We start from the raw sequence: 20,189 nt of genomic DNA on the forward strand, positions 1-20,189 counted from the left end.
GCAGGACGCATACAGCGCCTGCGCGATCCTCCAGGAGCAGCTGGAGCATCGCACAGACGCTAGTACGCATGTGTGCGCCGCGCGGGTGCACGAGGACGCCGCCGGCCCCGTTCCAACCGAATCGGTTGGAACGGGGCGAGAAACCCACCCCTGGTGGCAAGCCACTCCCACAAAGCAGGCCACACCTACAGAAGAGGTTCTAAAAAATTTTGAAACCCACCACTGTCTTAGTTGTAATGGTTCAGTATGAAATAGGGAAGGAGCTATCAGATATATAATTAACTGATAGGGTAGAAATAAAACTACCAGTTCCCAGGCCATGTCACTGTGCTCTATAATTTTTTTCTTCATTCAGTCTCTGATCCAATATGTGTCGCTGGGGAAACAAATTTTCCATTTGACAAAAAAAACTGTGAAGTCTGCAGACGTCCTGTTCTTTCTGATGATCTCAATTAATCTTCATTCTCCACTTCATAGTCAGACATCTGGTTTGGCCTTGAGCAGATCTGGGCTATCTTGGACAGGCCTGAACAGAATGGTGGGCAAGAAAGCAATGGTACAAAAACCCTGAAATATAGCCCCCCCTCTTTGTTGAGTAACAAGGTTATTCAGATTTAACTTCCAGAATGAGGATATATACTTTCTCTTTATATATATTTGCGACCCATATCTCCACTGCTTGCCTTCTAGGGAAAATGATTTTAAAAAAGATACCAGACTTGGATAATTGGCTTAAGAGTAAGTCACTACCATGTTTCCCCGAAAATAAGACAGGATTTATTTTCTTTTGACCGCCAAAATAAGCCCTTGGATTTATTTTCAGGGAGTCTTATTATTTTTTACATGCAGGAGGCCCCTTAACCTCAGCCCACGGCTCACAGATCAGCTGATCCCAAGAGGGCTGGAAGTTATGTCTCTATTTCTCGCACACTCTTGCAAGCCCTAGTGTCGCTGGGCCTGCTGCTCTTTTTGCAGCCGCCACTAAGAGAAAGGGCACAGTAGCTAGGGTTTGTGGGAACGGTCTCCGTGAGGCCATTCCACGTGAATGGCAGGTGCATGTGGATCACATGGAGCATGTTCCTCCCTTTCCTCCCCCAGGAAATGATGGGGCCCTGTTGCTCTTAAATATTTTATGGGAGGGCTTATTTTGGGCGGAGAGCTTATTTTAGCGCATGCGCTCAAAAGCTGGATTGGGCTTATTATTTTCAGAGAAACAGGGTATCTCCAAAACAATGCCTCTTGTTATAAACTCCTGAGTATCTTTTATTTTAAGATTTCCATGTTGAGAACTCAAAAGCCTATCTTGACTGTTAAAATAAAATTTAGAAAGGAGAGAAAGCAAGTAAAAAATAATTAAGCAAGTAAAAATAATTATAAAATATTTTGATGGGGTATTTGATTTGTTTCAAAGTCCTTACACACTATAGACTTTTTACAAATGATTTTCCAAATGTATAAAAAAATAAAGCCCCTTCTTCTGGTTGCAAGGGATTTTCCAGTTAAAGTTTCAATTTGTGATCCATAAAACCTTCAAAACTGTGGGAAAGAAACAAGAAAAATTCACAGGATCAGCAGGAAGATCAGGTGAGGAATATCTCTGCATTCATTCACTTGATACAACTGGGCTAAATGAAATTACTTGGAAGCCAAGGCTTCTTGGGCTGCATATACACCTCAGGATCAGGCCTGCAAAGAGGAAAGTCTGTGTAGAATTACGCTAAAGAAAGCAATCACTGATTCACTTAAGAAAGGATATATTCTTCTTTTGACAGTTACACTGAGGAATTCCAGAGTAAGTTTCCTAATAACTATCAAATATTACATCTGTAGATAAATGTGACAGATAGCTTTGAAGTTGTTGGTTAAGGATGTTGACATACAAAGCTGATAATGCAACAGGACTCTCCAGAATACCCCTGCAAAGGAGTCTGAAAGATATGTCAAGAACTCTAATTCTATACATATTGTAATTTATGGTTTTATGTAGATGTTAAATGTTCTGACTTGGACAGTAGAAAATGTTTGCTTCTCAGCAAACATCAGTTAAATGCAGTTGTGCCTTTCCAACTGAACCTATGGATAACAGAAGAAAAGGAGAGACTATACTTATATTTTCTTCCCAACAGCTCCCTGGGACCCCCAGAAGGAATGTTCCTGGGGAAATCTCCACAATAATACCTAAGTTTACTATGAGTGTATACAGAAGAATCACATCTCTCTCTCTTCCTTTAACAGAATCTTCCACTGGCTCAAAAATTCTTAAAAATAATGAAATTTTCCCTCCCAACTTATGAAAAGGACCAAAGGATAAAAACTTATGATTATTATAAAAAACACAATGTCTTATTGAAGATTCTAATTACAAAAGAGATAATGATATAAAAACTGTACCAACACAAGAGCCAGAAAGGATGGTAGCAAATGCAGACATTAAAGAATTTTAAATAAATGACATTTCAGATTTTAAAAGATAACAATATGTAGATTTTAAAATAATAATACACATCACCTTTGGACTAAGGAACAAAATTCAATGGTCCCTAGACTATACCAGGCACAATGGGTCTTTCCCCACTTCCATTAACCATTGCATAAACAGGGTTCTTTGTAATTGTCTTAAATCTTTTCCCCAATCTATCAGCCAGACACTCTAGTCTTAAATCATTCTCAGCTATATGTGATAAAATGTTAGTCCTCACTTTGTCACTATCCAAAGGCAGCACCTCAAGATGTATACAATCTGTTAGGCTTTTGTATCTTGGATGGACTTGAAAATTTAAACAGCAGAATTAGGACAGAGAGTGGCAGTGGGAGCTGTATATGATGCTGGTAGACTTTTCTGCCAATTCAGATGAGTAAAAAGTTCTGTCATTCAATAGTTGGGAAAGGCAGCTGTCTAGTATAGTACTATAGCTAGGAAAGGTCTCATAATGCAGTGCAGCATAATGCAGTGCTTGCAGAGAGGAATCTCCAACCTTGGAATCTGTTTCTGTACAGTGCTGCAGAAGAAGTGTGTAAGTACTGTAGAGCCTTTTCGGGCTTTACTAGCTGAGGGTAAATGGGGAAAAAAAGAAAATGGCCATACAACAGCTTCTGCTTTCCTGCCACAAAGGCTCATAAAGAGTGCCACCAGCAGCAGGTGCTAGGGAATATGCCACGGTCTTGGAAGGCACCATCTGGTCTGGTCTCTGCTCAATTCGCTCACAATTGAAAGTAGGAAAAGAAGGCTGCTGGCAGGTGCCAATGCAGGCACTCCTTGGAGTTGCAAAGCACAGCGGTAGTTCCTTCTTTCCCCCATCCTCTTTGTCTTTGGACTTCCCCTGTACTACACAGTTAGCGCTGCTACTGCTGGGTGGACTCTGCATTTGTTGAAGATGCAAGGCATGGAGTGGTACCCTGTTTTCCTGAAAATAAAACCTCCCCAGATAATAAGCCCAATCAGGCTTTTGAGTGCATGCGCTAAAATAAGCCCTCTCCTGAAAAGAAGCCCTCCCCTAAAATATTTAACTGCATGCATAACCAGTCCCCACCATTTCCTGGGGGGGAGGGGGAAACATGCTCCATGTGCCCCATATGCACCTGCCTTCCATGCAAAATGCCCTTGCAGAGGCCGCTCCCGCAAACCCTAGCTACTGCGCCCCTTCTGTTAATGGCAGCCACAAAAATAGCAACAGGCCCAGCGATGGCAAGAGTGTGCTAGAAACAGAGACAGAACTTCCACCCTATCAGGATCAGTGGATCCGTGGGCCGCAGACCAAGGTTAAGGGGCCTCCTGCACCTCAAAAATAATAAGACCTCCCTGAAAATAAGGCCAAGCGCTTATTTCAGGGGTCAAAAGAAAATAAGATCCTGTCTTGTTTTTGGGGAAACACAGTAGGACCTCAGTGCCTTTCAGCTCCTAGGTGACCTTCTCCCTGGCTTTGACAACTCATTCACATCTAGTCCAGAAGTCAAAACTAAAGGCTAGACTCAAAATCACAGCCCTCCGATTTTCCTAACTTATACTCAGGAAGAGGAGAAAAACTGCACTGGGAGTAATCTTTTAAAAAAGCACCTTTATTTTAAAAGCTGAACAACTTCTACTCCCCAAATGGAAGAAAAGAGTTCCCCCCATACCTTGTGCCTTATCAGCATAAGAACAGCCTAACAACACTGGGGAATGATTATTCTGCTGTCCCTTTTTTCTCCTCTTCTTTGGATTTTTCTGCTCATATATGTACTTGCCCTCAAATAAATTAATATCACTGTGAAGTACATTTAAAGTTATCAATTCTTGCTCAAACAGGAAACACATTGGCATTTCACCATTTGAAAAGTGCAGATGGTAAAACAATACAACATAAATATGAAAGGCTTCATTAAACTGCTGAATTTTCTAGGAAGGATAAACTAAAACTGGTAACTGACCAGTGATGAATCTTCTGCAGTATGGGAAAGGGCGTCTTCTAAGCTTAGTTCCTTCTTCCCATCCTTTTCAACAGGCCTATAGCAAACAAAAGTGTATTCTAAGTAAATGTTAAAACTGAAACGGTATAATTGACTTAATTTCTTTTTTCATAATGACATCTGATGTTGAAAATGTTGGTGCCTGCTATAAATAAAAAATAATTTAAAATCCATATACTGTAATTCTAACGTACAGGTAGTTCTCCACTTACAATCATTCATTTAGTGATCGTTTGAAGTTACAACAGCATGAAAAAAATTGACTTATGACCAGTTTTTGCACTTACATCTATTGCAGCACACACACCATGGTCACATGATCAAAATTCAAGCACTTGGCAACTAGCATGTATTTATGACAGTTGCACTGTCCCAGGGTCACGTGATCATCATTTGTAACCTTCCCAGCTGGCTTCCAACAAGAAAACTCAATGGGGGAAGTTGAATGTTCACCTAACAGCATGACTCATTTAACAACTGCAGTGATTCACTTAACAACTGCAGTAAAAAAGGTTGTAAAAAGTGTCACAACTCACTTAACAACTGTCTTGTTTAGTAATGGAAGTTTTGGACTCAGTTGTGGTAATAAGTCAAGGACTACCTATAGTAAAATAGATTTATGGAGTATAAACCTTTAATTATGTAAGAAACATTTATAATTGCATGTAAGATCTAGAACTGAATCAAAACCATGAGCAAAATTACTGAAAGAAAAAAAGGAGTTATATAAAAATATCTTTATGCAATGAGTAGTGGAACTTGTTTTAAAAGAGAGCAATTGTCCAAATAATTACTTTTAAAAAAACTATAGGACACTAGGAAAAGAAAATCCTCATAATTACAGAAGAGATAATCTTTTCTTCCATTTTAAACCCGTCACTATCATAGAGATGATCAGAGATTTCCTATCTATCCAAAACATACTTTTTGGAGAAGGAATGCATATCAGGCTAGAGCATGGTTTAAAACATATTGTAGTTTTGTTTTCTAAGACTAGACAAAAAAAAATCAAGGATAGACTGAAAATAATTATTTTGTTGTATTTTCAAAATCTATATATTATAAGCATGTTTTAACTTTGGGGAACAGTAATGGCTCCAACTGTACAATATTGAGTGGTTACATTTGCTAGGGGGAGACAACAAATATATTGCATGGATTGTAAGAAATGTACTGTGTACTATAATTTTAAAATCTTATTACTAATTATGAAAATGCAGCTGATTACTCTGAACTCATCTCTAGGAAACTTACCTGATCTCACATTCTGGCTCTAACTCAAAATCAAATTCCAGGTCCGTAGTCTTAGCTATTTTGTGCTGTGAAGACTCCTCTGAAATTTTTCTCTTCCTTAGTAGTTCAAGCTGTGTGCAAAACAAACTATCTTCAGTGGGTTAAACAAATACAGACTCCTTATAGCAGCTTTAAGAGAATCAGCATTTTTCATGTAGTGTTCACCTCTGTTGCCCATTCTTTTTCTTTTAATTACTATGTGAGGACCCAGATTGTTGAGGGCAATATGCTGACTCTGTAAACCGCTTAGAGTGGGCTGTAAAGCACTGTGAAGCAGTATATAAGTCTAAGTGCTATTACTTTTGCTATAGTATATTTGACCTTCAATCTGACCCTATCAACTTCCTTGCTTTGTATTGTAGAGCCTTATTTATATATTTTCCATAGTGACTATCATCAATTTTATTAAATAAGGACAAATTATGTTTTAAAAATTATTATTATTGTTAAATCCACTATTTCAATTATGTGTTTTCTATAAAGGTCATTTGTTTCTTACTCTACTTCTATCTAGCTCTAGTCAAGGCTTCTAACAAGTTTTTTAATATAACATCATTATGAAACTAATAATAAAGCCAGTATAATTTATAACATAGTTATAACAGTTACAATACAAAACAAGTATCTATACATCTATACCAATCACCTAAACATACTAATAAAGGAACAACTAAACTTTTGCAGGTTTCCAAAAGATAAGGAGGGAGGCAACTGATTCCATTTTAAGGGGCAAGATATACCATTTGAAGGAACATTGTGTTAGCCCTTTGAGGCAAACCCAGTCAGAAAAAGATTCAACAAGAATTCATACAGGATCTTGAATGTCTGTGTTTTCTTTCTCTCTTTTGCCCCTAGGAATTAAGGTAGGGTCAGTTTGAATTTCTTGCTAATATTTTGTTTCCTGAATTCAAAACACACTTTCATAACTTTTGTTCCTTAGTTTCTCCAAGGTTATCTCTGACTCATTCATATCTAAGCCCCATCACCTCCCCAGCACTTCATGAGAGGATGAAATGAATGACATTTGCTCAAAGATCAATTGGCCTATCTATCCATTCCATCCATCCTTCAAAAAGTCTTTAAAACACGGGCTAGGATGGCTGGCAGACCACTTATGGGAATATTTAATATGCATTGTATGCTTTATTAATCTTTTTGGATATCAGCTTCTGTATTATTTTATTTTCAAATCATTTTAAGTGTTATATACTGTAAACACACAATGATTAGATGATAAGGACATGAGGGGCTATTATCAGTTCCTTCTACTCCAGGCATGGCTTTCCAATATGATACATGCTTTTATATATCAGTTCACTTTCCCTACCTATCTTTAACCCTAAGGTTAAAATATCTTTGCACCCATCAGTGCCATCAAGCAAGTTAAGTTTCATATTAATCCCCCAAAATTCTATCCCAGAGTTTCCGGTTCTGCCACTTCCAGGAAGCTGGAATAATGAGAGCAGTTGCATGAACTCTTCTGATCCACCCTACAATCCCAAAGGCAAAGAATTTCCAAAAATAGAGGGAGAACTTCCTCTCATAGATGACTTACTGTTGTGAGACGTTCTAATGCAGCAAAACGTTCCTCCCATGTTGCTGTAGATTTCTCAAACGCTTCATGCCTTTTCAACAGCTTCTCTACACCTTCCACAGTTTGACCATAATCACCACTAAACAGGTAGGGTTCCTGGGCAACGAGCCAGGCCTCAGCCACTGAAGCATCTCTGGAAAACTGACACACCTCTAGCACTGTTGTAGGAAAAACAAACATGCAAACAAACAACCAAAAAGGAACATTATATATATTCTTATATACTTAGAATTATTGGGAGAACTGGACATTCATTTCTATAGAGAGATAATTCCATTTGCACAAAACAGTTTATAGCCAGTGCAAAGAATGAGCCACTTTGTGCAGTACTTACACAAGCGAAGCCAGTCCCAACGTCTATCCCACTTTTCCATCATCTCCCTCCTCTTTTCTGTCAGTTGTAGCAACTTCTCTTTTATCTAAAAAGAAAAGGAGGAAAAGCATGCATTTTTTGGTGTATTAATAGCCTTTTTTTATCTTTTGCCTTATTTGCTCCCATTTCATTTTGCTTTTTCTACTGAAAAAGAAGCTCCACTTGGTTTATTCCTGACAATATTATAAAAACACTTTAAGACCACTATAGGTTATTTTGCAGAGGATTGTGCCCAGATAGTGTGCAATAAATCAGAGACAAATTCAATTGTCATATAATGAAACCATTGTGTAGAATCTTTGTGCCCAGAGATGCTTCAACTATACTTTAAATTGATGTGATACTCTCAATTAAATTGAAGTATAAAATACAATCAAAATCACAAACAAAATACAAGTATAAAACTAAGATGTAAGCTGTGCATCATAGCAGCAAGCCTATTTTTGGAAAGTGTGCTGCTCTGTTTATGTTCTTTAAGTAGTGCAGCTTCAATGGTCAAGAACAAAGTAAGAATACTGAACTTTTTCATCTGTTCAAGCTTTCCTCAATGCCTTCCAAATACATTCTCACTAAGCAGGCTTATCTCCACTCTCAGGGATGGCTGAGAGAATAACATAATAAGCGAAGCCTGCCTATTTGCGTCCTTTAAATGATACGTTTTCAGAGAGGGCAATCTGATGTGTAAAAGTAGATTTTGTTATTTTGCTCCCTCATTAGTTTGAGTACTAGGCAAAAACACAAGAGAGCTACCTTTGGTAACTGAAGGAGACTCTTCTTTGTTGTTGTTGTTTTTAATCTTTAAGGTGAATTTGGAGCTCAACCAGTTTTCTTAGTGTTTATCACTAACAAATCAACATTTTTATTTATTTATTTTATTTCATCAAGCATGAAATTAGATAACAAATATATGTAATAAACATGATTATGAATACATGAAATGAATACGAATACAAGGGACTATTAGGATAGGGACAGTAGGCACTCTGGTGTGCTTATGCACGCCCCTTAAAGACTTCTTAGGAATGGGGTGAGGTCAACAGTAAGGTTAAAGTTTTGGGGGTTTGGGGAAGAAGCCACATTGTCAGGTAGGCATTGAAAACTCTGTTACTAAAGTTATATTTTCTGTTTGGAGTGATTTACCATACGTTTGTATCAATTGTGAGCTTGTGTGTTGTTGTGGTTGAAGCTGAAATATTCATTGACTGGTAGGACACTGTAGCATATACTTTTATGTACTACACTTAGGTCAGATTGGAGACAGCAAAGTTCTAAGTTGTTTACGCCAAAATTTCAAATCTGGTGGCATAAAGTAATCTATTGCGAGCAGAGGAGCGGAGGACTCTTCTCATGAAATATCTCTGGACTTGTTCAATTGTATTTATGTCTGATATTCAGTGTGGGTTCCAGACTGATGAGTTGTATTCAAGAATTGGTCTAGCAAAAGTTTTGTAAGCCCTAGTTTGCAGTTCAACATATAAATATACGTCTCTCTTTTCATTCACAACTAAGTTCTTACAAGATTCTGAGAATCAAGAATGGGGAAAGAATTATCTCATTTCCAGAAACCGATGGGAGTTACTTATGGCTTTAAAATTTAAATGGGACAGCACTTTACTGTGCTTTAAACAAAGCAGATGCTTAAATCTGTTGTAAAACCTGCTATGGAGAACACTCACCTCAGCTGCATCATGGAGCTTGCGCTGCAGTAAAGTTTTCCCAAGGTCAATGCAGGCAGTGAAACTTTTATCCCTAGTGGCTATCTCAGACTTTATGTCCTGATGGTATTTCATCAACAATTCCACAGATGACACATCCCTTAAATTAAGAACAAACAATTCTTAACGAGGAAACAAAACATCAGGATGATTTTAGAGGTAATATTTTACATCTCTGAATATAAACTGAGAAGCATTGCTGAGAGTCCCACTGACTCATTATGTTTTCCAGGGACTGGGCAAAAGAAAGGAACAAAAGGAGGGGATCACCTGGGCTTCTCCTGGGTATCAATCTGCCGGATCACACTCTCCATCCAGGACATGAGGTCTCGCACCATGCAGAAGAAGCGGAATTTCTCAGCTGTATCAACTAATTGAGCCCGCCGACCCTCGCAAGCCTCCAGCAAGGCCTTCCAAGCTTTTACCACCTCCTGTTCTTGCTTCTGGATGGCCATGGCCTTTTCTCCAGCATAGGCTGCCAGCAGGCGTGCTGCCACCTCTTGAAAATGCTGAACCTGCCAGAGCAGAGAACACTTCTTATGGAGACAAGGAATCACAGGGCCATGTGCTCCATAGCAAGCTAAGGCCAGGACTATAACTGTTTCTCAAACCCACTTTCTAACATTAAAAATGGGAATGCATCTGTCCTTTTCACTGGATAATGAAAATGTTGAAATAAATTTGATGTGGATAATGTACTGTAATTCTGCTTCTTCAGGATAATAATTTCTTCTGGTATTGGTTTCAAAAGATTCTGATAAATCTAACTTCATAGACTAAAAAGCCTTCAAGGGTAAGTAGTCTCAATTAGGTTAAGTACATTCATAGAGTTTATTGGCTTCTGGTTAGATCTCACAAGCTCCCAGTAAATTGCCCACCTCACCCCAGCCATCAAATGAGAGAGGATACCACCAGATGGCTCTACATGTTTTTAAGAAGCTAAGAGGTTACCTGCACTCCCAACAGGTGAATATCTCTCTCAAAGGCTTTGTGCATCCTGTGGAAGGACTCGGCTGTATTGACATCTCGGCCTAACTCCTCAGGCAGCTCCTTGTGCTTCTCTTCAATAAGAACCTGGATCTCACTACCATCATAAAAGAACTTGTGCAGATCATAGGAAGCTGTCAACAACTGCATTCTGGTGTCAATCAACTCAAGCAGGTCAGCCCAGCTCTCGTTCAAACCATCCCTCCACTCTGCAATCGTGGCAGCTTCTGGGTGGATATCAATCAGCTGATCAGTTCGGTGAGTGACATTGTTCACCCACTCCTGTCCCAGGGTTCCTGTTTCTCGAGCGAAGTCACGGAACTTTTCCCGTAGCAGCTAGTTAAGAAACAAAACCAGAATGAACAAAATATTGTTCAATACCTTTCATCCTTCAGCCAAAAATGGTAAAACTTTTGCCTGGTGATACAGACTTTAAAAAAAAATCTTTGGCTTTTTCAGCTATCAGATCTGCTTTCATCCCAAATTTAAACATAGGAGTACCTTAAAAATGCTGCTTCACACTTTCTCTTCTTAAATGTTGGCTATTTTCTTTGTACATAACTTTATTAGGCAACATTGAAATAGTATACATATAATCATGCCCACCACAGGGAGAATTATTCTAAATGAGGCAGTGTACTGCCCAAGGTTTTACAGAGTCCTTTTGGCACAATCAATTTTTTCAAGGGTTTAGTATAAACATTTCAATTTTAATATTAATTTTAATGTTTAAATTTTTAATGTCTGGCATTCTAATGCTTTAATCCTGTAATTGTTTTATTCTATTATTTATGGTATTATAGGCTGCTTAGAGTTGCTTGGAAAAAGATGGGTAGCATACAAATTTTATATATATATATATATATATATATATATATATATATATATATATATATGTGTGTGTGTGTGTGTGTGTGTGTGTGTGTGTGTGTGTGTGTGTGTGTGTGTGTGGTGTGTGTGTGTGTGTGTAAACAAAAATGTTACCAAGTGTACTGCGTGTACATTTTAACACAAATTAACTTCAATCCTTCTCTTTATTTTCTTTGATCCTTTAATACCAAATCCACAACATTTAGTCAATAGGTAGCTACGACAAATGTCAGTACAGAATCTTTTGAAGCAAAAGCAGCTTCAAAGATTTCTCAAAGGTGTAACAGTATCACCATGATAATACTTGGGGAAGTTTTGTGCAAGGAGTAAGAAATAAAAATATTTTTGGTGCATCACAGTGGGCCACATTGAAAGTGATCTATTCCTTATTAATAGTCATTTCATAAGACTTGAGAGAGGTATTTTAGGAAATTTCACAATGATAATGCAAGTCAAAAAAAGATCTTGTTAATCCACAGAGAATTTAGGGAGGTTTGACCTGAAGAAATGGTTGCTAAGTTTAATTATCTAATTACGATCAGGGAAGATTCAGACAATTATTTAATATGTCCTGAATTAATTAGGAACAATCTAACAAGCTGGTGGGCACCTAGCTTGGCTTTGTTGTTTACATCTATAGACACGTATTATTGTACCTCTAGGGCAGTGGTTCCCAAACTTGGCAACTTTAAGACTTGTGGACTTCAAGTCTCAGAATTCTCCAGCCAGCTCTGCTTCTGGGAGTTGAAGTCCACAAGTCCTAAAATTGCCAACTTTGGGAACCACTGCTCTAGGATTGGAGGCTTACACTTATAGACAGCATTTTTAAAATAAGGGAAGTGAGAGATCTCAATAAATGCCTTTTAAAATCGGCCATACTGACAAGAAAGAGAAGTCGTTGGGAGAATAATTCTAGCCCTATAATGGAACTGCATTCTTTTTGACTCATACACTAGAAAGAAATAGTGGTGGTGTTACAGGTGTGACTCTTTGATAGTTTTCAGAGTTTCAGCAGAATCTAATACCATAAATTAACTCTGTGTAGGATTTATTACAGACACTTTTTCTAGAACACTATCTACACTAGAGATAGTGTTCTATAATATCTTAAATATCTGTTAAATTGTTATGGCAAAAAGGCGTTGTTGTCTAGAATTTCCTTCATCAGATGTCTTTCTTGCTTTTGCTTCAAGAAACATGAATCCTTCTAGAAACAGCTTGTGAGCTTTACTTTTCCCATGAGTAATATATACATTTCTAACTACTAAAATATAGGTAATTGTAATGCACCTGTCAGCAATTTTCTGTCAAGCTATTGCAGGACATTGTGTAGAGCCAAGCTGCACCACTTGTAATCTATAGTCTACACCTCAAAATAAAATGGCCACAATTGACTGCCCAATGGACATTCTCACGGTGCTTGCTCACAGTAGCATGGTCGAGGTCTTGACCCATCTCTGGGGATGATGCGATTACATCTCTCTCTGCAATCCACTGCTCCAGATCATCAACTTCTCGCTTCAGTTTGAACAGGTGATATGCAAGTTCTACTTTACGTCTGCGTTCCTCAGCCAGGTCTTTCAATCCTGCATACTGCTTATCTACTTGCCCCTGCAATCGGATGATATCTTCTCTGAAAAACCACAAAGACAAAGTTTGGAGACAAGTCACCTAAAAGGAAAGGCAGCTCAACTCAATCATATGCAATAGATTGTGATTCTCCTGGCTATTATATTCCAACGATTTTGGAATTACTGTTATCAAAAGTACTCACCCTTCTGGGTGGCCAGCAGATAGCAGTTTCTGAGCACGACTGGCCAGCTGTTTGATGTTTTTTCCATATTCTTCTATGGATCGCTGCTGGCGAAGGTGTCTCTTCAGCATCACAATGCCACTCTCTTCATCCTGAGATGGTTAAGTAATTGAATCTATTGATTTTGCAGTGAAGGAAACCCTAGGTCCATTCCCCAACAACAAGGCCAAGGAGAATCAACCCCCTTTCCACATGGTCCTCCTCAACAGGCTTAGGTTACATAGACTAGTACAGTTTTATAGTTTAATCTTCCTTTTCTCATTGAAAAGAACTCCTGGCTCACAAGATTTCTCCCTGCTTCTTATAACCAAGGCCCTCTAAATTTTTATTCTCATTGGTCAGCTGGAAAGGATGCTGCTCAGGTCCATGGGGCACAGCTGTGCAAGAATCAACAGGACAATGCAGAATTGCTGCAGAAGATGTACTAGATGAAGTCAGGAGGTATGTGGAAAGTAGCCAAAGAGTGTATAAGTTATGCATTTAAGTGGGAGTAAGCTCCAATGGACTTGCTTCTGAATCAAGTTTAATAATTTGTGAAAAATTTACCCCTTCTTCTCCCAAATTGTACATATTCCTAATGGCACTAAGGTAAGTAGTTCTTACCCTAAATAAAAGCTTAAGCACAGCAAAATGAAATCAGTGCTGTTGAAAACATTAAATCACCTCCATTCTGAAGGAAGTGGAACTTTTTCTGTCACAACTAGGTTATGGTGCTCTATCTTCTTTTGCATGAGAAAGTAAATTACAATGCTTTGTGCATGAGAGACAAGAGAAGAGAGAAACAAATTTTCTTTCTCTTTCACGCATTGCTTTTTTAAAAAACTGCTATGCAGGATGTTAAGCAATTTCTTATAAATTATCATACAATATAGACACATGCACAGATGCACACAGAAAGACATTCAATATCATACTGGATTGCAGTTATGTTTCTTTTGCCATTAGTGAGATAAAAGAAGAGAGAAAGGATAATTAATGAAACTGTATCTTTGTTCTCTTAGGGCTTTTTGAAGATTAAAAAAACCAGTCCCAATAGAATAAGATATGTAGGTCTTAATTATCCCCAGGGATGAACAGGTCTACTTCCCAACCAACACTGTTAGAGTGTCATTTTCCTAGAAAGCAACATACTTTGGGAGTGGTCTTTTGTCTGGTAAATACTATTTCATTGGCATGGGAGGTGCTCTTACCTTTGGCTTCTCATCTGTCCCTACATAAAGTTCCTGTTCACTTATCCAGGCCTCTGCTTCTCCAGCATCTAAATAGTATCGCTGAGCCTCACTGGCTTCCTCTAGGCGCCGCAGCCTCTTCAAGGTTTCCTCCTGTAAGGTGCTCCAGGAAACCTTTAACTGATTGAGGCATTCTTCTGTGTCTCTGAAGTCCCCATCCCCTTCAGCTTTAGCCAACATGCTCTCCCCTCTGTCAACAACTTCCTCAATTCGTGGGGCATGACCAATAATTTCTTTCTGCAGGGTCTAGGCAAAGAATAGAGCAGGTTTAAATAAATGAATGAGTGAAATCAGAAACAAATTGAATAGAGTTGTTGTTTTTATTAAACAGTACTCAGTATTCCTGATGGAGAATGAAAAAAGGCAGCAAGGTTCCAGGCCTTAGAGGGCATGCGCCTCAGACATGACATCCTTTGCAGCTGCTATTTGGATTTTGTCCGCTTAAGAGAATTCCAGTACATATAAGTACATGTAAGAACAATTTAAGAATGTTCATACATGCACTGGAAAAAAGAAGAAGATAAATATGGGGCACCATAAAGTAAAGATGCTAGGAGATGTTTAGTTCACTATTAGTTGTGTATGGAAAAAGGTCTTTAGAGAAAAGGTTGGCTTCATTTTGTTAACAATTACCATAAAGACAAAATATATTTTTGAATGTTCATAAGTATAATAAAAGTTCAATTGCTTTGTTATAAAGAAGAATTAGGTGAAGAAAAAAACCTTCCAACTATGAGGGGGAAGCTCACCTGGTTTTTCTTTGTAAGTAGCTGGACTGACAAAAGATTTGTGCCGTGGTCAGTGGACTGAGCAAGAGGGAGTCGTTCTTGCACCCAAAGCTGCATTAGAGAAGAAAGACTAAAGTAATATGCCAAAATATCAAATGTGTATACAAGAGAGATGAAAGACAGATTCTTATGCAATTTTCCTAATATCTGAAACAACTAATCCCTGTGAACCATCTTCTGATATCTTGTCTCTAAATGACACCAATAAAGCCAGTAACTATCTAGCCAACACTCACCAATTCATCTGCCAAATCCCGGTCCAATTGATATCCAGCCTTAGCCATCTCCAGTTCTTTCCTCTTCCTACCCAATGGCTCTGCAAGGTCCTGAAATCGCCTTTCAATGATCTCATGCTTGCTGTCCACTTCATCCATGTCTCTCTTGACTGGAGGGCCCTGAGAAAGCAAGCCTTCCATCTCTTTCTTCCGCAAGCTGACTTGCTCATCCAGATGCTGAAATGAGATATCTTCACATTTTGTTGTCTTGTTGAGATCTATATGCTTAACTCCATCACTCAGACATTACACAGATATCATCCCTCTTCCCTTCCAGGCAATATTTGAACAACAGACTGCAAATGTTGCTTTCAGGGGGTGAATTGTTTAGAAGTGATTTGAGAGGCGGCTGGGAATTACAGCAATTTACTACAATGATCAGTAAACTGTGGATAAATTTCAGACATTTCCTAGCAGTTTGGATCTGTTCAATAATAAAGGTATTTCTCTGAAAGTTATTTCCCTTTTCCATTCTTGTCCTTAATCCCCCCGTCAAGTGGACCACAACATTTGGCCATGTCCCTTACTCCAATCATTTAGAATGCCACAGGAGACTGACTGAAGATGACTTGCTGCACTTCAGATCTGAAGCCAAAAAGGTGCTTCAAAGTGAGTGTGGGCAGACACAGTGCACCCATCAATGTCTTCTTTAAAAGACTTAATCTTTTTCTACATTCCACAACAGCTTCGATCCAAAGTACAGGAGATATCTACTCTGTAACTATTATTCACCACTTCAAATAAATCCTCTCTGGGAGAAAAAGTCAAACATGTCCTACAAATGCCTGACTTATATGCTACTGAGTTCAAGAGAGATGGAGACTCTCTAGGAGGCCTGTTACTTTTGCTTTAAATATAATTTTATTGAAAGTTTTATATTAAAAGCAAACTCAAAAATGTAATATGGAAAAAAGAAAATGGAAGAAGTAAAAGAGAAAGATAAGCTGCAAAAAGAAAAATATACAGTATATAAGTAAAATGGAAAAAAAGAAATAAAATATAAAGAAGTAGTTTCTGACCTTCTTTACAGCAATTATATATTCAACAGTAGATTTACTTCTCTCTCTGAAGTTAAATCGCCATTCTCTTCTTTCCATAAATTATCCTATCTAATTGTCAAAACCATAGACCTTAAGTTCACTTTTTTCTGTTTTATGCAAAAAGTCCATAAGGGCTTTCCAACATAGACATCATATTTTGGAGGACTTTTACTTACTTTCAAGTTCTTTAGAAGAATGTTAACACTTGTGAGATCTTTCCCTTGGACATCAGAGTTTAGCTTCTCCTCTATCTCACTGATCCATGCGCTAAGGTCAGCATAGCTCTGTGCATAAAGGTCAGAGCGGTTAGCATCAAACAGCTGCTGTGCCTTTTCCTCTGTGGTTGCCTGCAACATATCCCAACGTTGATGAAGTGCCTCTAGCTTCTGGGACACAATGTCTGCATACTTGGGCTTTTGCTTTGCCAACTGTTGTCCTTCCTGGGAGAAAGGTGTACAGAGAATGAGAAATACAGTTTATTTTCTCTTTCATTTTCATAGGACAGAACTGTTAGATATTTCCCCCCCACTGACAGACTGCAAGAGGTTTCCACCAAGGTCCTCTGTTCCGGCGGGAACAGAGATTGAATCTCATTGGTCAAGAGGTCTGACAGATTCCTTTAAAAGGGGATGCTGCCCAACCATTCTCCAGCCAGATGTTTACTTGACTTGCAATAAAGAGCTGTTGTTTACTGAAGCCTTTTGTGCCTCTTTTACCCAATCTAACAAGAACATATAGCTAGTAGTCAAGCAATGCTCCTAGACAATTAACAATGCTGTATTTACAGTGATGTGGTAACATAATTATTACTGACAGTGAAATTTAAGACTTGGTGAAGATCCTTCCAGTGATACCAGATCCCAGCAGCTTTCACTGCATTCATAAAGAATATTTTTCCAATAAAGCAAAATATTTGTAGGTTAGGATTGAAATGAGGCGTCCTTGATGCTCCCTTAGCTTGGTTGTTTTCTTGCAGATGTTTCATTACCCAAACTAGATAACATAATCAGTGCTAGAATATTTTCCATAAGAATGAAGAAGAAGCAAAGGGATTGGGTCTCCTAGATCAGCTCTAACTAATAGAGGAGAAGTGGTTGAAGAGTTAAAAAAAAATTTTAGGAGGAAATATCCATGTCATCTTTGAGTTCAAGATCCTATAAAAATAAACTGGAATATATTTCTACATGCATACTAGATTTCAAGAAAACCAACTTCAGTTAATGTAGAGAAATATTCTGTCCAGTAAATATTAAATATTCAGGCCAGAAACAACAAGACTGTGGAGAAGTTCCAAAAAATTAAAAGATTGTTCAATCTTACAAGATTTCGATCAAAAGCAAAAAGTGGGCAGTTTATGAAATCAATTTGGATTAATAGGGAGCTTTCAACAGAACTGTTGAGTCAAAAGAGATATGTATACCAAATGGAAGATGGGTACAATCTTCAAGAAGGCACTCCCATGGAGATCCATGGGGATTAATTATCCATGCTTTGATGGCAGCATGACTGCCTCTGAAGCCCTTATGCTGGGAGACTAGCAGGTTTCCTTGTTGAATTGGTAGGCCGCTAAAGAACAGACTGCTGGACCAGATAAGTGAGGGCTCCAATCCAGCAGAGCACTATTTATGTATATTCTTTTTAAACTATACTACCAAATACCCAGTATTACCAGAAATAAATATGAGCTAATGAGCAAAGGGGACTTAAGGGAAGCCAAAAGTCACAAAAGAGCTTCTTAAGTTTTTTTTTCAGTAAAAAAAGAAGAAGGGCTGGAACTATGTTGGGAAAAGATAGTATGATAGTAATATATGTGGAGAGATAGCAGATCTTGCTTTGGTATTCTCCTAAAAAGGGAAAACAGTTGACAAAATAAGGAGCAGGAGCCCTAAGTTAAACAATGGCTAACAATGAATTATATCTGAGAAAAAGAGTTTACAGTGTCATATTGGAGCTCTTTCTGTGATCTTTGAGAAATTGTAATAGATGGGCATAGTGCCAAAGAATGGTAGAGGGACAAATATTGCTTTTATTTTCAGCAAAGGGGGAAGGATGGATCTGGATAATTAAGGTCATCTACTTTGATATATCGATAGTGGGCAAAATTCTGTAATAAATTATTAAATAGTTATTTGTGACTATTTAGAAAAGAATGCATTGTTGGCAGGATCTCATTTTTGGCAGACAGACCTATTTAGTTGACTAGCACTGGACACAATGTATTTTGATTTGAGTAAAGCATTTAAAATAGTAATAGACTACTAGAGAAGAAACAAAATGTGTACTGGATAATGCTAAAGCTGGTTGAACACTTATACCCAGTGATTGAAACTCAATGGTTTTGCATATAACTGAAAGAAAATGTAAACACAGCAATGATGCCAATGAAAAAAGATTTCTAAAGTAGTCTGTCCTATAAATAGAGCAGTGGTTTCTTGTTTTAAACTTTTTTATTTTTCTTTAAAAAAAACAAACACAAATATGTCATCATTTGTCAATCATTAAGACATTGAAGTACAATTTTTTTTGTTGTGTGTACCCCTCCCTCCCTCCACCCCCCCATCCCCCCTCCTCCTTCCCCCCCCCGACTTCCCAGAACCCGTACACGGTATGGATTTTTAACTAACACAGTCTAAAATCTATTGAGAAAAAAGAAATAAAGAAATTAATGACATTCTAGATTGAACTTAGCTTCTTCTTACTGAACTAACTTTTAACAGTTTAAATCATTTCTGATCTTAAGCATAGGCTAACTGGAATTTCTTAGTCCCGTATTTATTTTGTATATAGTCAATCCATTTTTTCCAGTCTCGTTTATATCTCTCATTTGAATGATCTTTGAGATATGCCGATATTTTAGCCATTTCAGCTAAGTTTGTTACTTTCAATGTCCATTCTTGGATTGTAGGCAAGTCTTCCTTCTTCCAATATTGCGCCACCAACAGTCTTGCTGCAGTTATCAGGTGCAGAATCAAATTGGTCTCTACCACTGTAAAATCAGTACATATACCTAGTAAAAATAACTGAGGAATAAACTTTATCCTTCTTTTAAAAACATTTTGCATGACCCACCATATTTTTATCCAAAATGCCTTAACCTTTTGGCAGGTCCACCATATATGATAATATGTAGCATCGAGAGAACCACACCTCCAACATTTAGGCTGTACATTCGGATACATAGAAGCCAACTTTTTAGGATCTAAATGCCATCTATAGAACATCTTGTAAAAATTTTCTCTCAGATTTTGAGCTTGTGTAAATTTCACATTTCTTACCCAAATTCTTTCCCATGTATCCAACATTATTGGTTCCTCAATATTTTGAGCCCATTTTATCATACAATCTTTAACTAATTCTGTTTCCGAATCCATCTGTATTAATACATTATATATCCTCTTTATATGCATTAAGCTTTGATCTCTTATTTGTTTAAACAGATTATCCTCAACTTGAATAAAGCCAATTTTTTGATCTATTTTCCACCTAGCCTGTAATTGCCCATACTGGAACCATGTTTGAACTACCTTCTCCTCTTTTAATACCTCTAAAGATTTTAATTGTAATACCCCCCTTTCCGAGGTAAGAAGCTGTCTGTAAGTAAATCTGTCCTGTTTTTGTGCTGTATTCATATTTTCAATTGCATGTCTAGGAATTGCCCCCATGGGTATCTTGTCATTTAATTTATATTGGTATTTCTTCCAAACCCGCAATAAAGCATTTCTTAAAATATGACTTTTAAAGTTCTTATCCAATTTTTTGTTGAATA

General features: G+C 37.8%; 1 protein-coding gene across 8 annotated transcripts in view; it reads right to left on the bottom strand.

The window, feature by feature from the left end:
• Nucleotides 1–20,189, bottom strand: part of SPTB (spectrin beta, erythrocytic) — a 138,647-nt gene that overhangs the window by 20,086 nt on the left and 98,372 nt on the right. For 6 of the 8 annotated variants that reach the window (XM_087713638.1, XM_087713623.1, XM_087713619.1 and 3 more), the window contains 13 exons: nucleotides 16,600–16,863; nucleotides 15,345–15,560; nucleotides 15,070–15,159; nucleotides 14,282–14,566; nucleotides 13,053–13,183; nucleotides 12,707–12,911; nucleotides 10,373–10,744; nucleotides 9,692–9,936; nucleotides 9,383–9,521; nucleotides 7,668–7,752; nucleotides 7,295–7,491; nucleotides 5,701–5,810; nucleotides 4,408–4,483 (listed from right to left, as the gene is read on the bottom strand). In XM_087713638.1, the coding sequence (XP_087569764.1) occupies nucleotides 4,408–4,483; nucleotides 5,701–5,810; nucleotides 7,295–7,491; nucleotides 7,668–7,752; nucleotides 9,383–9,521; nucleotides 9,692–9,936; nucleotides 10,373–10,744; nucleotides 12,707–12,911; nucleotides 13,053–13,183; nucleotides 14,282–14,566; nucleotides 15,070–15,159; nucleotides 15,345–15,560; nucleotides 16,600–16,863 (2,415 nt within the window). The other 2 variants (XM_087713648.1, XM_087713645.1) reach the window with 2 other exon arrangements.

This window comes from Thamnophis sirtalis, unplaced genomic scaffold (assembly GCF_051295495.1).
Source record: "Thamnophis sirtalis isolate CommonGarterSnake01/CBP01778 unplaced genomic scaffold, rThaSir2_p1.2 scaffold_1, whole genome shotgun sequence".
NCBI lineage: Eukaryota > Metazoa > Chordata > Lepidosauria > Squamata > Natricidae > Thamnophis > Thamnophis sirtalis.